This window comes from Ischnura elegans, chromosome 1 (assembly GCF_921293095.1).
Source record: "Ischnura elegans chromosome 1, ioIscEleg1.1, whole genome shotgun sequence".
Lineage (NCBI taxonomy): Eukaryota > Metazoa > Arthropoda > Insecta > Odonata > Coenagrionidae > Ischnura > Ischnura elegans.
Genome location: NC_060246.1, coordinates 115,630,874 through 115,647,097, shown reverse-complemented (window position 1 = coordinate 115,647,097; position 16,224 = coordinate 115,630,874). Strand labels below are relative to the sequence as shown.

Sequence of the window (16,224 nt, the reverse complement as noted above, 5' to 3'; positions counted from 1 at the left end):
TTGTATTGTTATCATAATCAGAAATTTCTCTCTGATGTAGCTTTAAACTTAATGTATACTACTAATTTATGTATTGGTAACTCAATATATGAGCAATTGGTGTTTGATACATATAAGGTTAAACGGAGGCCTATTTACGATGACCAAATATTCAAGTTACCTAGTACTTTGTACTAATGTATCATTATCCAGAAAAGGGAGACAACAGTTAAGAAAAATTTCATGCATTCTTAATAACGGATTGTGGGAAGAGTAACTAGCTTTCTCGTGTAGCAATTATGTGTGCTGTAAAAGAATGAATGTAAATTGCATGCATTGAATTTGATATTGGATCTAACAGCAAATGTGAGAACAAGCAAATATAATCTTTTGGGACTGTTGTGTAAGTGTATACCCCAGTGATAGGACTTGTCAGTTCTAGTATCATAATTTACATAATTATGTAATCATGAAATGTATTTTTGTATTTTTTGCATTTTAGAAATTACAATGAAATGAAAATGTGCTTCACTTCAGAAGCATATCAAAAATTACTCATGTGGTTGTTGAATATAACTTTCAACTTCATTAGACAAGCACCAGTGCTGTATTGTGTCATTATGTTGATCTGTGATTGTTTTTGAGGAGACAAAAGCTGTGAGTTTTGCCTGTTTATATTTAACATTGATAAGGAACATATTCATATTCTAGTAAATGAATTCAAGTAAATTATTGCTATGAAGATATATTGCTGCTGAAGAATGGGATTTGCCTCTGATATATGTTTTAAATCAATGTTTATATAAAGAAATTTTTGTAATGGTTGTACACGTTTTATTTAATGAACTGTCATGCTTGCCAATATTTGCATTGCAAACGAAAGTTTGGAAGTTCATAATTTTTTATCTTATGTGGTACAAAGATATATGAGAATATGTAAGCCTACAAATTAATTTATTAAGTCAAAATTTGTTGTATCATTTCATTACTACAATATATACACAATTAAGAGCATCCATTCACTTGGAAAGAGTTGGTTGAACTACACATTGCTCTGTGTGATAAAAATTATCTCAGAATGTTTCATGACACTGTACATAAATCTATGTTTATGTGTTCTGAAATTCTGAATTAAGTACCTCCAAAGTTTTTGTGCTCAATAAAAATTTATTTGCTTATTTTATATTTACATAACTAAGAACATTTCTCTGTGAACATACAATAGACCACAAAATGTGTATTTACAATGCGGTCAACAAATTTTGAGTAGAATTAAAATTTTTTCATGATCAGTCCATGTGTTATTAACTTTTACATGTTTTTACCACTAAGAGTAATTACCAAAAGGATTCAATCTTTTGGTAGTATTTCACTTGATTCATGTCTTGCCATGTAGCCTTGAACAAGAGGATCTTCATTGATACCACCATAAGGAGAGAGTTTTTCATTCAACATCCTAAAAAGATAATTTTCCATGAGGAGAAAAAATAAATTATTCTGCAGTAGGTAAATTTTACATTCCTCAAGAATATATTTAGATGAAGGAAACATTTTGATAACTTCAATGCAAAAAATATCATGCTCATTCTAAAAATTTCTCAAGTAAGATGACTGTAAATATTATTCTATTCATCAACAATTCAGTACTGCTGATCCAAGATTGGTTAGAATAGAGGACACGGCTGACACTGAACTAAGCCTTGGTCTAGTGTATTTCATCCGCTTCTCAAGGGTGAATCCCTCAAAGTTTGGCAGAGCAGTGTTAGAGCTGAATTTACAGCCACCTAGACACCCATGTGATTATGATTCCTACAGCTCCATTTCTACGTGTCCATAAGTACATTGGAACATGGAATAAATCATTGTTGACTGGATTTTCATTGCAAGTTCTTGAATTTACCTTCAAAATATACTCTATTCTTAGTGTTAATGGGTCAAGCATCCATATATTCTTAAGGAACTTATGATTGTCAAAGTTGTAGGATTTTATTTTTGCTTGCTATTTTCCACCTGTTATTTTTTCACATTTACAAATACCAGAGTATAATAAATTTTTAAAATGGCCTGTTAATTTATTATGTCTTGGAATTTCATGCTCATAACGTAATTAATTATCTCAATAGCATGTTAATATTGCTAATTTCAGTTTTCCCCATTCGCATATGTAAGGTCTGTCCTGACCCATTAGAAAGATTTATTTCTATGTTAAATTTCGATCCAATGCATGTAAAGGGGAGTCGATACGCATATTTTGAAAAATGCATTTTGTGTCTGTTTCCAAAAGAGAAACATTTTTCTTTGCTTAGGGATGAATATATAAATATTTTTGGAATCATAATTAACAGAGCCTGTCCTGGGGCTTTCCACTGACTGAAGCAATGGAAGCTGCCATGAGTTCACATAAATTCACATTATTAATGCCACACCTTGAGTGGATAAAAACCTGACCACCCAGGACACGAGCTCACAATTAGCAGCAAGTAAGGACTTCATTTTCCAGGCACCGTAAGGGCTGGCTATTTGGTACTTAAAGGAGAAACACAACGGAGAGAAGAATTTCATTCATAAATCTGGCATGAACTCATGACAATTTAATGCTGAAAGGTATATTATACCACTTACTTTTGTCTGCTATCACTCAAGTACTTTCTGTGGGTCATAATCTCTTCCATCGAATACCCTGTGACTTTTAAGAGGCCATAAGAAGTAATACCAGCTAATCCTCCCAAGACAGCACCTGGAAATGAATACCCAGGTCTCTTGAGACCATTTAAGAAGTAAACTAAAGGTAACTTCATATTGTAGTGCATACATATTTGGCCTTTTCGAAGTAATCTGAGTTACTGAATATTTCCACACATCCATGTAAACAGTATTGACATTCATAATAATTGCCATGGGAGGAAATTCCATTAGCCCGGGAATTGAATCACGGACCTTTAAATTTCCACACTGCTCCTTAGACCTCTACACTATACAGGTTCCTTGATTGCCACAGCAAATTATCACGGCCCATGGTGCAAGGTACGCTTTGATAAATTACAATGATAATCAATGAATCTGGATGGCATAGTGGTCTGCACAGCAGCCAGAAATCCTGTAGTTTGATTCCACGTCTAGAGGCATCATTTCCTATTGCAATAACTTTGAAGTACTCCAGGAGATATAATTTTTTTCTCATGGAAATTAGGTTAATTATATCCCTGCAGTTGAGGTAGAGTTGAAATGCTCTCTTAATAAAGAGCACACAGGGATGATCCGACACTCGAGGTACACCCATTTTACAGCACCATAGGTACTTGAAAAAAATACATACAGCAGACTCCCAATTATTCGGCTGGGGATTATACATGCTGTAGATTATGGGTCATTCCATGTCAGTTCATCCAGGCATGACACCCACCAACTTGGATTTTGATGAAACTTGCCAAATTTCATCCTTCCACGAAGGAATGAAACAGCATAAAATATTTCTTGGCTATCTCTTCTAGTTTTTTTTTAACTGAAAATTTTCCATAAAACATGTACTTAAATAGGAAATAATTTCATTTGAAAAATAAAGTTTCCGTAAAAATACCATTTCAGGAGAAAATATCAGTTGATAAAAATTTTTTTAAGCTTTAAAAACCTGTTCCATCTGAAGGAACACTGCACATGCATCACAAATGGCTCATTTCTTCTGAATAAAGCACTTGTTCATGACTTCTTGTTCTAACCAGCCCTATTCATAGCTGTTGCATTGGCTATTGTTCAGCTCCTATTTCTGCAAACAAAAACTCCCATTAGGAAAGCTTTGCATTGCACCACATGCAAGACCCTTGGCTCTATTTCAGTGCTATTGTTTCAATTCATGTTGTTGCATATTTTAAAACCTTACATTTTTTCAGTTACAAAATATTCAATGCTGATTAACCCATGTTGCATAGGGGGGGTGTGATGAAGAAAATCTTGAGAATCACATAGGTTGCCCAGCTTCGCTTTGAAGGCAACAACGTCACAAAATAGCAAGATTTGACATGTTTGTCCTCGACTCCCTCATTCCTAGCCTCATAGCTTGAAAGACGGGGGAGATCACTCCTTCCCCTCCACCTATCCTTTACGTGCTTCTGCTGCCCACCCCTTCCTCTCACTGATCGGTCCTCTCGTTCTGCTCCCACAACTCGTCACACGCGACACTAAACCCAGGAGATAGCTAAAGCAGCTGGGAACTGCAGCATTTACAACAGTGACATCTACTTGAACTTAGACGAAATGCTAATGTTGTTCTAAACATTGTTAATTGAGTTGCAGATTGAGCAGTTGCAATTTAATTTAATGGTATACCAATAAAAATGTCTTTCATTGCGTAGAAACACTTTTATTGATATAAAGATAATCATGTGCGTGCACTCTGAAGTGAAACTATCGCGAGGAAGTGCAAAATCCACCTCACCGCAACTGAAGAATTTGCAGGTAAAACACATGTCAGTATGCAATGAGAAAGTAACAAAATTGGGGGAGACTTATGTAAGGAATATTAAAATTCAGTCAATGGTTTATCCGAAGATTGAAACCTATTTTCATTTCCAAACGCCAGCGTAACCGTTTCGATCCTGAGTGTGTAAAGATTTTATTGTTTTTTAAAAATAATTTGAAAGCTTATAAAGTGATTTTCAATCAGTAAAAATACTAAAATGAGTATGTAAATATAAAAAGCATTCTTTTGATCGTATGTACCCAGAAGAAACTTGAATAATTACTTTGTTTTATAGCTGGAATTTGAAAATGCATTTGGATACGAAAATATCTGAAGATCTGGCTGCGAAAAAAATCCTGGATCCGTCCATATCTAGTATAAAGTTTTCTAGATATAGTTTATTGGCTTTGATAATTATTTCCTAAGGTGTCCCAAGGCTTTTCAGCTTCAACTTCTTTCTTAAATTCCAACTGGATTATCTAAAGTGGTAAAAAAATCTTGATACATATATGAGACATTCACAGTTAAAGTACAATAGTTTTTAACGAATCCATATCATGCTCACAGTTAAGTATGTAAAAAATTGCATTCTTAAAAATTTTATATATTGATCAATATGCTTGAATTTATTTTAAGGTATAAAAATGTCCTGTTTGAGCGGAAATTCTGGGGAAACAGTGCCAGTGAAACATTCCTCATGTCACTTTTCCTGAAATTTTACCCCCTTTCGACAGTTCAACCTTCAAACTTAGCTGTAGGACTACAGAAAAGGATATAGAGCCAAGGAAGCTCACACAAAGGATGGCAAAAGGGCCTCCAATTTAACAAGCCATACACAACACATTGGCTGAACAACAATTGGCAAAACCTACGATGCAAACCAGCCAACTACACCAGTCATACCTATTGACTCAGCTAACACAGCAGAGTGGCATATGGATCACAAGGTTTGGTGCTCTCAGCATTGAGACTCAAACTCAGCATTCTAGGGTTGCACAGAGATTTAGTCCCCAAAACTCCAATCAAAATTGGCACTAATTACTCATCTTCCTATTTCTTTTCCTCCCATTCCAATGATTTTTCCTATTCCACCTTGATCATGAGGAAGAAAATCCCTAATTGGCATACAAGAACAGCCAATAACCTCTTTATTTCCCTATCTCATCTACTCCCTCCCCTCCAAAGTGGTCAACTACCTGTACCCTGATCTTCCCATTTCACTCTCACCTTTACAAAAGAATGCCTGAGTAAATTGTCTGATGTGCAATAAACTGATGACCTACTTCAAATGACTTAGCTAATACACCCTCATTCCACAACCTTTTTCCCTCAAGAAAGCCACCACCACTTGTCAACTTTCAATCCCACTCCACACAGGACTCATGCCAACTGACTTCCCCATCTTTGATGCCCTCATGTATGGATCACTATTTTTTTAGTCATTCAACATGATATAAGGATTGCTTCTCATATTTTTTTTAGTTTGTTTCACATTGAGTAAAAGTCTTTGATGTAAGGATGAGTCAGTTCCTAAATTTTTTCGGTACCTGTCCGGTTCTCCCCCATCGGTTCTCGATACTCGGTTCCTAGGATGAACTCTTATTATCTCAATTAATGTCAAATTCAAATGAACAATCACAAGAAGTGAATAAAAATAATTTCACTAAAGATGTAAATTAGCAGGAAAGCTCTTTAAAAAAAATAAAATCAACAGATTTAGGCATTACTTGGTGGAACGATAAGATATTCATGGTGGAATAGTACTGTGTTTTTATTTAACCATGAAAACTCTTTTAAAAAACTTAAGATCGTCTCCATAATTTTAATTGCCAAGTAAAAGTTTTAAAAAACAGTTGTTACAGAATGCATGATTGACCAAAAGGTCACATTACATCAGGCAGCCACTAGTACTTACTTCAGATTTTAATTTAAAAAATTCAACATTTCCCCCCTATTTTTTTTGCCAGAAATATTGCCTGTGGTGCTGAACAGGCATTAAATAATAACAGTAGTGGTCAATGTTGATTTTGAAGGGCTGTGCAAAATGCGCTTGGAGCACAGTTTACATGCTGCATAAATAGTTAGTATAGCAGCAGGATCAATAGTGAAACATCCCCAACTTCTGGCGACATCATCTGTTAATTTGTTGTAACTTGTGTGTCGGTTCAAAATATATTGTATTATGTAATGCAGCTTAAATTGTTGCTTTAATTGACGACTTATTTTGATGCTTCACTGTCACAGTTTTTATGACCTCAACAATAAACTGCTCCACACGCCGGTACAGCAACACCATAGATAAACTCGGCGACCGTGAGTTAATGCAAAAATTGTAATGCAATGTTGCATTATGCAGGATAACCACACTTTTCGTTGCCTTGAATAGGTTCATCAACTTACGAACAAGCGCTCGGAACGCATCTTGATCGTTTGTCAAAGAATTACTGTATGTGTACATAATTCAATCGTAAGACCACCAAGATGAAACCATTTTCCACCAGCCGCCGTTCACGGCACGGCACACGGCATTGCAGAGAGCAGTCTCATCTGAAAGCCGCCTGAATTTCACGTGAACAGCAGCCGGGGAAAAGTCGTATCGTCTGAAATCGGCCTCAATGTAGCATTGACTATATTTCACGCCGGAGACGACGCATCGCCGGGCCGGGCGGTGCCTTCAACGGTTCGAATCGACTCGTTTGATATAGAGACCTAGGGCAAGTTGAAAGAACGGCACCGTGCCGGGAACAGCGGCAAGCAAAAAGTTACATAGCTTGTTTGAAAGCGGCTGTGGCTACGGAAATGTTATAATGTTGGCGAGAACAAAAAACTGACGTATACTTTAATGCACATGTTAGCGAGCAACACTTAAAAGAAAAAAACGTGGATGGCAAGCAATCGGAAAGTAATATATGCGTTTTTTAAATCTTTTTTTTTCACTTTTTGGCTTTGAATACACTGCAAACCATTTTGGCTTTGGGTGCCAAATTCAAATCCTCGCCACTGCACCGAGCCGGTTCCAAAGAACCAACTTTATGCTATCACTACCGGTACCTCTCGATTCCGGTTCCATAGCCAAGAACCGGCAGTACCGAGAATCGGTAGCCGGAACCGACCAATCTCTACTTTGATGGGTTGTCAACTTCTTGATGGGAGTTTGTATGTAATTGCCTTGATGCACCTGCCAGAGTGGAATTGATTGAAGGCAAACAAGCATTTGGTCAATCATAATAGAATGGAAAGAAAAATGGGGGGAAATGGGGGGCTTACTATTAATATCGTTCCTCTTACTTAAAATAAACCAAAAAGACTGCATTCCCACAGTGCGATTTTCATCTTTTTGGCTCATTTTAAGTAAGAGGAACAACATAAACATTTCCTTACATGAAAAGTTTAGAAATATTTCTTATATACAGAATGCCTAATTTCAATATTCATGTACTCTTCTAAACCTCAGAAATTGAAATCTTCCTTTCGGCCACTGTAAAAATCAAGGAATGGTTAAAATTTAAATTTAAAAAGCTCTCTGTAGTATGAAGATGTCGTACTTTCACTAAAAAATACAATGAAATGCACCGATCAAATATTTTGCCCATGACAAGATGAAAAAGATGACTGTTTTCCTGTTTTCATACTTATTCATGTGTTCTTCTTTACTCTTTCGACCGTAGAAGCTAAACGTTTACGTTTAAACAATGATTAATGATTTATTCTTGGAGTCGAATAAACAATGAGTAAAACAATATATTACATGACCATAAAGAGGTTCAGCAGAATTTCATACAAATGCTCAAAGTTCAGCGTTCTACCTTTTTTGCACCTGTAGTAGATAGAATGGTAATTCTGTTTGGACCCACAATACTGCTGGGAGGTTACCCCCTACTTGGCCCGCCCCCCCTTGTCCCTATCCGGAATCCACCACTGCCTCTCAGGTAACTACCACAGCACAATGATTTGATGCATCTTTGTGCAAATGCAGACTGAGGAATGGTTATTGGAAATTTTAGCTTTACATAATATTTCATGATTTACATAATATTTTATAGTTTACCTCACTTCCCCAGAACTCTCCCCACAAGTTGCGGTGAACAAGCAGTTGGTATTCGCCCACATAATTAAAATATCACAAAAACTAATTTTTGAGGGATGATTGAATAAGAATCATAAAAGCCATTCAGTATAAGTAATTATGTGAAATACTTAAAATAACAAAAGATTTCTTTAAAAAAAATATAACTATGTACGTACAAGCAAAGAAATTACTCTTCCAAATATTTTAAATTGCTCGGTAAAAAGATAAATGGAAAGTAAGGATGAGAATGGGGTTTAGGATATCTTCACCAAAACATATGATAGATGCATAGGAGCAATTTTCAAAGCATTAAGAGCATTTATTACACCAACATTCCACAGTAAACAGGGAATCGATAAACTGATTTAAATTTCTGATTTATGAAACACACCATAAATGATAAAGGCAAATGACAATTTCCATCATTGATATGCAACCTTCAAATATACTTTCTAATATACAATACAATTTAGAAAAATCTAGCATTAGTAATTCCTAGTTCTGATGTATGTATAGAAGTAATGACACACAACCAATCAATTGAGAAGATCTCAGTATGGAAGAAACTCACCCAAACCACTGCCAACAATTACTCCTCTAGCTCCCAAGCTAGCTTTATATAACCCTCCAGTGACTACACCACTGACTTCATGCTCCAGGATACCAGACTTTCCACGGTACGTAGCTACCACAGATGATATTAACCTAATAAAAAATAAAATAAAATCTTAATACGAATTGATAACTATGCATGTACGAATGGAAATTATGAGAATGGGTTCAAGTCTAATACGAAATAAATTTCCAGTATTTAATTTCCATTTGTTTAACAGATTGGATAAATTTCACATAACTGATGCCAGGCTCACAATGTGCCAGTATTGCTCACCAAAGCTCACCCAGATGGCATACAAAAAAAATTCAAAGCAAAAACTGGGATCACTACACCGACAAACTGACATTACTTATTTCAAACAATTACAAATGGCAAGTTCTTAACTTACAAGTAGGAACCTGTGAACACGCCTAATCTCCAGCCCCACTGGAATCCACCTCTGGCCAATCCAATTGTTACTTGGTCCTGGAGTTTTTTCTGAAGAAAAATGATTTGAACAACCATTACTGAAGACGAAGACAGAAATAGATCGGCCAAGATGATGTCAAAGAGAGGCTTCCTAAGAAAGTTTCCAGGTAGTTTTGATTCATTCCTCTTTTCATGGTTTTTGGGTCCTTGAATCAAAATCTGAACAAAATTTTGCAAAGTAACACCATAAAAATGGCAAATATTGTTTATTATCGGTTGGAAAAATAAAAGTATATAAAATTTCACACAAAAGATTTTTTTCTCTCTGACCAATCATTTGGACCCAGGTACCATTTGAAATGGGCATTTTTCATCCTTTTCCATATGATGCTTCACTTTTAAACAGTTTCCATTCAGGGATCAATGCAAATTTAGATAAAAGATGATGAAAAAATCTTGGACCCAAAGCTTCCTTGAATGTGGATTCAAGCAAAAGATAACATTGCACTGGATCATAACATCTGCATTCAGGAAAGGATTACTGTAATTTCATAAAAACCTGAGTTTTGTTTGTGATAACGACTATTGGTAGATTCTGCACATAAATGGTTATCCATTTATCAGTGTAAAGCAAAGCATGAGTGGTACAAATGAACTCCTAATCCATAAATGTTGGCCTTCTTATACATGCTTCAATATAAAGGGTGAGAGGTTTTAAATACATAGTTATTAACTATCTTAAAAATTAATATTATGAGTAGAAATCGATTAGTTGAAGAGCACAAAAAATAGAAATCTTGACTAATTTTTGGCAAATTATTCTAAATTAATTGTACAATATGTCAACCACCACTCTCTTAGGCATTTTCAATAATTTAGAGATAAGAAATCATGTATACATACACCCGAATGCATTATCATGAGAAAATGGACTTCAATAGGGTAGTTTCCTTCATCAAAGAAAACGAAAGGCATTGATTGCGATTCGTTACTCACCATTAGTGTGTTCATAATATACAAATTATTTGGTTTTTGAAATACCGGTTTAGACGAATGGCAAGGGTCAAATTTTATCCTCATTTGAAAAAGGCCAGATTGGCGCCCATGCGATTCCACTCCGCATGACGTCACAGGGACCTAGTTTCTACACGAGAGGATAGGAGTTATACATCGTCTGAGGTTACCAATGCATGCATGAGGCACAGAGCTCAGGGAAACATGTCTTAATAATCACCTATTAAAACTGGCTAAGTTCGGAAAGTTTTCTTCGTTTGATAAGGTATTAATAATCCTTTTTTAAGCCAAGCGCTACCATTCAGCAAGGTACTCAGCTATCCGCTAGCATCCTGCAACGTATCAGCGCTAAGCCTCGCCTCAAGGTCACCTCACCGGGCAGGAGGGGGAACCAGAAATACGACGTACGGAGATATTTCCCGGCATTCATACTTAAGCGTCGCGTTTTCGCGCGCTTGAAAATTTTCACTTTTCATTTAATCGCGAAAAATAGATATTGTCATTTAAAAATCTAAAAGCGTGAAATACATACTCCAGGAGTAATAATCTTTCGATTAAAGGAATAAAAAAATAATAGGAAACCACCCTATTACTTCTTTAAGTCCCATTAGTTATCTCTACATATTTATACTTTTTCCAAGCTTTTAAATATTTGTTATGAAAGGAGAAAATAAAGTTTATTTTGCATTCAGCAATGAAAAATGTGTAGAAATAAACTATCAGACAGTTAAACACAACCAGTGCTAGCTTGTAAAATTAACTGCAGAGAAAGTTTTTTTTTGGAAAAGGACAAAAAGCACCTAATTCAAATGGTGATGGGGTCCACATGGTTGTTTGGAGAGAAATTTGTAGGATATTTTGAGTACTTCAATTCTGAACTGAGACATTATTTCTGAATCATTGAAATATTACAAGGTATAAACAAGAAGGCCAAAAATAAACAATATTTGGTTATTTTTTTTAATTGATGGCGATGAGTCACTAAATTTCGTGAAAAATGCTCCAATTCAGATCCAGTAGGCTATGGGTGGGGGGGGGGGGGGTGTTTATGCGCGCCTAGACCTAGTGCGTGTGGTATACCCACCAGGATAAGCAGGAGTTTCGGGGGCCCTCCCCAAGAAATTTTTTAAGATTAATGGTTCAAAATGGTGAGTTTTATAGCTTTCTGAGAGATATTTCATTAATCGTTACACTCTTCTATAAGTATATGGAATGAAGTAAAATGGATTAAACTTAAAAGTCTCTCTGAGCATCCCCCCCTCGCTGCACCTCTGGATTCAGTGACCCAAAAACAAGTACAGAGGACGTAATCAAATTTACTCTAAAACTTTCCACGCAAAAATACATTTGCATTAAAGCGAGCATATAATGCAGAGTCAAATACAAAAGCAATCAAACTAAGTGAATGGCACAACTTTTACTACCGTTCAAAAATGGCCATTTCAACCTATTCTTTAAAATTTCAAAAGATGCAAAGTTGAATGAAATTCAAGGCACGGTAAGAAAATACAGTCAGACCAAATAAACAATTTAATAGTTCACTACCACATTACATTTCTGGGCGTACTGCTGCGTGCTGAACATTGAACTCAAACGTTTCAGAAGCACAACATTGCCAGGACACAAGATCCTCCTGGATGAGGCCAAAGCCATTGCAAGAACATCTGCTTATTATCCACGGCTATTTCCAGAGGCAATTGAAATTTCTAAACGAGTTTTAGATTTTAATAGGGATTATGGGTATAATTTGAGCCATGCGAGGAAAAGATACCTTTCACAAAAAAATTGAACTACAATATTCTCTATAATCATCTCCCATTTTTATAGTTGATATTTTAACGAAATTGGGTTTAATATTTATATTTTTTAAACCCATGACAACAATTGACCAGTTTTCCAACGGTACGAGATAAAAATGTTTAAATCTTCAGTCTCTTGCCAACATTCCCAGCAGGAGGAACAAAACTTTGAGTTCAATATTCAGCACACAGCAGTACACCCGGAAATGGAATGTAGTAGTGCACCTAATTGCTGCAAAAACCTTAAAACCAAAATATAATGGTTCCTGTATTCGAGCAGCAAATTCATTTTTTACTTGATGGAGAAATGTTTTGTGTACCACAAGGTTATACAAGAATACTACGCATAATTGCCATGAAAACAGATTAGCTGGGATAAAGTGCTTAACATCTTGGTAATGTACGGTACCCTCTCATCAATGTACGGTAACCTCTTTCCAATTAGAGATCTGAACCAAATGGAAATTTCATTACAGAACGTGAAGTGGATTGTATGTTTTGGAACCATCTCATGACAGACCAGGGCCGTCAATTCCAGAGCAACCTATTCCAACAACTTATGAAACTCACTGGAGAACACCACATTCAGACTACAGCTACATCATGGAATCTCTACTATACCTATACACCAAAGTTCTCATATATGGTTTTCCTTATATGCATGGATCAGTTTCTTGGGTAGGGGTGAGTAAATATGGGTATATCTATAAAATTATGATAATACTATATATATACTACCACTTTTCCTTTGCACGGAGAGAGGGTTTTTGTCATTAATTTAAGCTGTAAACCCATAAATGAGAGTGAAATTACTTATTTCCGGTTTGTTAAAATCAGTTCAAAATAATAATTGGGTAGTCAGCCAATTTATGACAGTAAGTGGGGACAAATCTGAGAAAAAAGAGAAGATAGTGGGCCACAATGAGACATGGGCCACTTTAAGACAGAGAGCTTATTTAGTAACTTTGGAGTTGTGTGACAGGTGCTATTATCATTTGGGAATAGCATAAAACTCATTATTAACCATACTTCCACTTAGCATGCCATCACTCTATTATCTATTGCAGATTGATGTACTTTCATTGTTTTTATAGTGCAAAAGTTGAAATACTGCTATTTTTCATTGTCAATTACCACTTAGTTAAGATAGGTATATTAATTTTTCATAGTAAAGCATTACAGAATGTTTCAAATGTGACATTTCGATATATTTAAATTAACGTTATCACTTTTGAAGCAAGTTGCATGATGGAAACAATCAAAGGCTGCACAATGGGCCACAATGAGACAGGTTTCGTGTGTCTCAATGTGGCCCACGGAATTGTACTTACATATATAAAATTCAAAACTTACAAATAAAAGCTAATAAATAAATAAAAAAATATTGCTAAACTTGAAAGAATTCTCAGTGTTGACCAGATCTATTGAAATCTTGCCCTTCCTGGAAATTTGCAAAATTTGATTATCTTCTTAAACATGACATTTAAACCATCAAGGCAAAGCAATAACCATTCATTAAGTTGCTCATTGTGTTGGAATTGCTAACGAAAAAGCTGACTCCAACAAACATTAAGGCTGGATTCAAAAAATGAAGAAAACAATATTGAAAATGAAGGTTATTTTTGTTTTCCTCTTATGTTAAATGTTTCACTGATTAGACTTTTTGATACAATGATTTTGCCAAAACCTTCACCCGGTGAAAGTTTTTCGATTCCTTTAATAATTTCGCAGTTAACTTCAAATTGATAACTTTTAACTCGAGTATTATAACTTTAACTTGAGTATTATAATTTTAACTCTTGTATTTTAAATGTAAACAAGGATTACTTGTAAAATAAACTTCCTTTATAAGTAAAATTAACAATATATTGCTATTAAAATGTATTCTCTAATGTTAATTACCATGTCTCATTGTGGCCTGACATTGGGCCACATGCAAGGATTTTGTAAAATAACTTAAGAGCAATTCAAATTTACATTACATCATCATAAGCAGATAATAATGTGCAGAAAATAGTGAAGTTATCAGCTCACAAGATAGTAATATATTATATCAATTGGAAAAAATATGAAAAATGATTAGGTGAATTTGGTCTCATTGTAGCCCACTATCCCCTACATGACATCCATGAATTGCGCCTTCCTTCGTATTGTATTTAGCTCTCTGCTTAAATAGCATGCTATTATATTTGGAGGAGGCAACTAACAGCAAAAGTTCATAGGTGCCAAGGCATAGAAGTAAAAGAGGGGTGAAGGGAAACCTTGAAATTGACTTCAGAATCCCAACTACTACAAGATCCAATGACATTTTGAGCTGCAGACACCATGTAACCAATTTCGACTTCAACAGTCCTCTTGCAAAATTTACCCGCCTTGGAAATCGAGTTGCGTCCGAATGCTACCTCTTTTTTGATAAAATAGTATATAACACAGCCTCCATAAAATACGAAGGCAAGCCTCACTTCTCCTGGTTCCTTAATATGTCATCTTTCCCTTGTTCACTTTACTTTGTCTAACCTTCTTCGTTGTCACACTCCCCTTTGTTATTTTACCATCTTACGTTTTCATATACCACTGTATATTATCTGTAAATTGGCTGCTGCCGTTGAAAAATAAATAAATAGAAACAGCACCAGCAAATACTCTAAATAACAGACACCACGTGGGTCAGGGGAACATCCTATTCAAAAGGCTAAAAGAGCCTTCGCACAACATTCAAAAAAGGGCAACAGTTCCTGCCACCTGATATCTCGGTCAACACAGGTCTTCGAAACTTTGATTATAAGGTGGGAAGCCACCATACTACCTAGCACACCAACCGAATGATTTTCGATGAAAGCCTTCTTCTCCGGATTCAACACACTTAAAACATATTATACGTGCAGTCTCGACATTAAATACCACCATTTCGTCAACATTTTTTATAACAACAAGGACCCACATCACTCATAGGTAGTTGATTGTAGTCTCTTCATAAAAAATTCATGCAAATCATGGACATCGACTTAATTCCATTTAGTAATTACTTAAAAATACGATAAAAAGCTGGAGATATGAGGAGAAATATAGACAGCATAATGGGATTCAGTTCAACAATATACTTACCATATGGTAACATACTAGTACTAGAATATAAAATAAATTCAATTGATGCATTTTACACGATCCAATATCCATCAAACAGTATAACTTCTTTGAGAAAGGTTCCCTACATTGAGAATTTCAACAAATAATAGTGAAAAATCATCAATACGATTTTTAAACAGAGATATATCATACTAATATCTTACATGATTCCAAATGTATTATTATTAAGCAATATTTACCTTAGCATCTAGATGACTCGCGAATTGTGTCGCTTGGTTTTTTGTTATGAAATCTAAATAAGCTACTTTTGATCGGTTTATGCCTCCATAACAAGCGCCGACCAACATTCCAAGGATACTGCCTTGCACCACAGTCGTCAGCTCCGGACTTAAATTATCGAATTCACTGAAAAAGCGAAACTTATAGGCAACTTTCAATTGATTGCACATAAATTTTCTCAAAATCAACTTACTCTACGGTGAAAATGGCCCGAACTCGCTCCAAGCCAGTTTTCTTTTCCTCGCGTGATATAATTTCTTGTGCTGACTGAGAATCAGGGGACACATGATCATGGCTATTAATTCCTACAGGAAGAATCCCAGTAAAGACAAACGATCTCCGAATTATTTGGGATAATATATTTTCCATCGTTCGCGTGACAGCTATTACTCCTCTCGCATGATACAATAATACTACTCACGATCACTCGTGGACCACGACGGGCACAGACCAATGCAGACCAAAACAAACTACGCGCTCCGCATGTCTGATTGTTATAGTTCATTTACCCGCCGCT

The 16,224-nt window shown here is 35.6% G+C and overlaps 1 protein-coding gene across 1 annotated transcript; it reads right to left on the bottom strand.

Annotated features, from left to right (window-relative positions):
* Positions 1-270: 270 nt before the first annotated feature.
* LOC124168696 (RPII140-upstream gene protein) lies at positions 271-16,190 on the bottom strand. The gene is made up of 6 exons (XM_046546966.1): positions 15,901-16,190; positions 15,668-15,833; positions 9,509-9,597; positions 9,076-9,209; positions 2,602-2,716; positions 271-1,435 (listed from the first exon to the last, which is right to left on the bottom strand). Exons 1-6 carry the CDS (start codon positions 16,074-16,076, stop codon positions 1,330-1,332), a joined length of 786 nt encoding a protein of 261 aa, XP_046402922.1. The 5' UTR covers positions 16,077-16,190; the 3' UTR covers positions 271-1,329.
* Between the last annotated feature and the right edge of the window lie 34 nt (positions 16,191-16,224).

Bases quoted from the DNA above. Each gene is read 5' to 3' on its own strand.
- LOC124168696 (XM_046546966.1), bottom strand. From the start codon at position 16,076: ATGGAAAATATATTATCCCAAATAATTCGGAGATCGTTTGTCTTTACT. The intron at 9,210-9,508 runs GTAAGTTAAGAA...ATTTTTTATTAG, and splicing joins GTGTTCACAGGTTCCTACTT to GTTAATATCATCTGTGGTAG. The intron at 2,717-9,075 runs GTGAGTTTCTTC...ATTCATTTCCAG, and splicing joins AATTGTTGGCAGTGGTTTGG to GTGCTGTCTTGGGAGGATTA.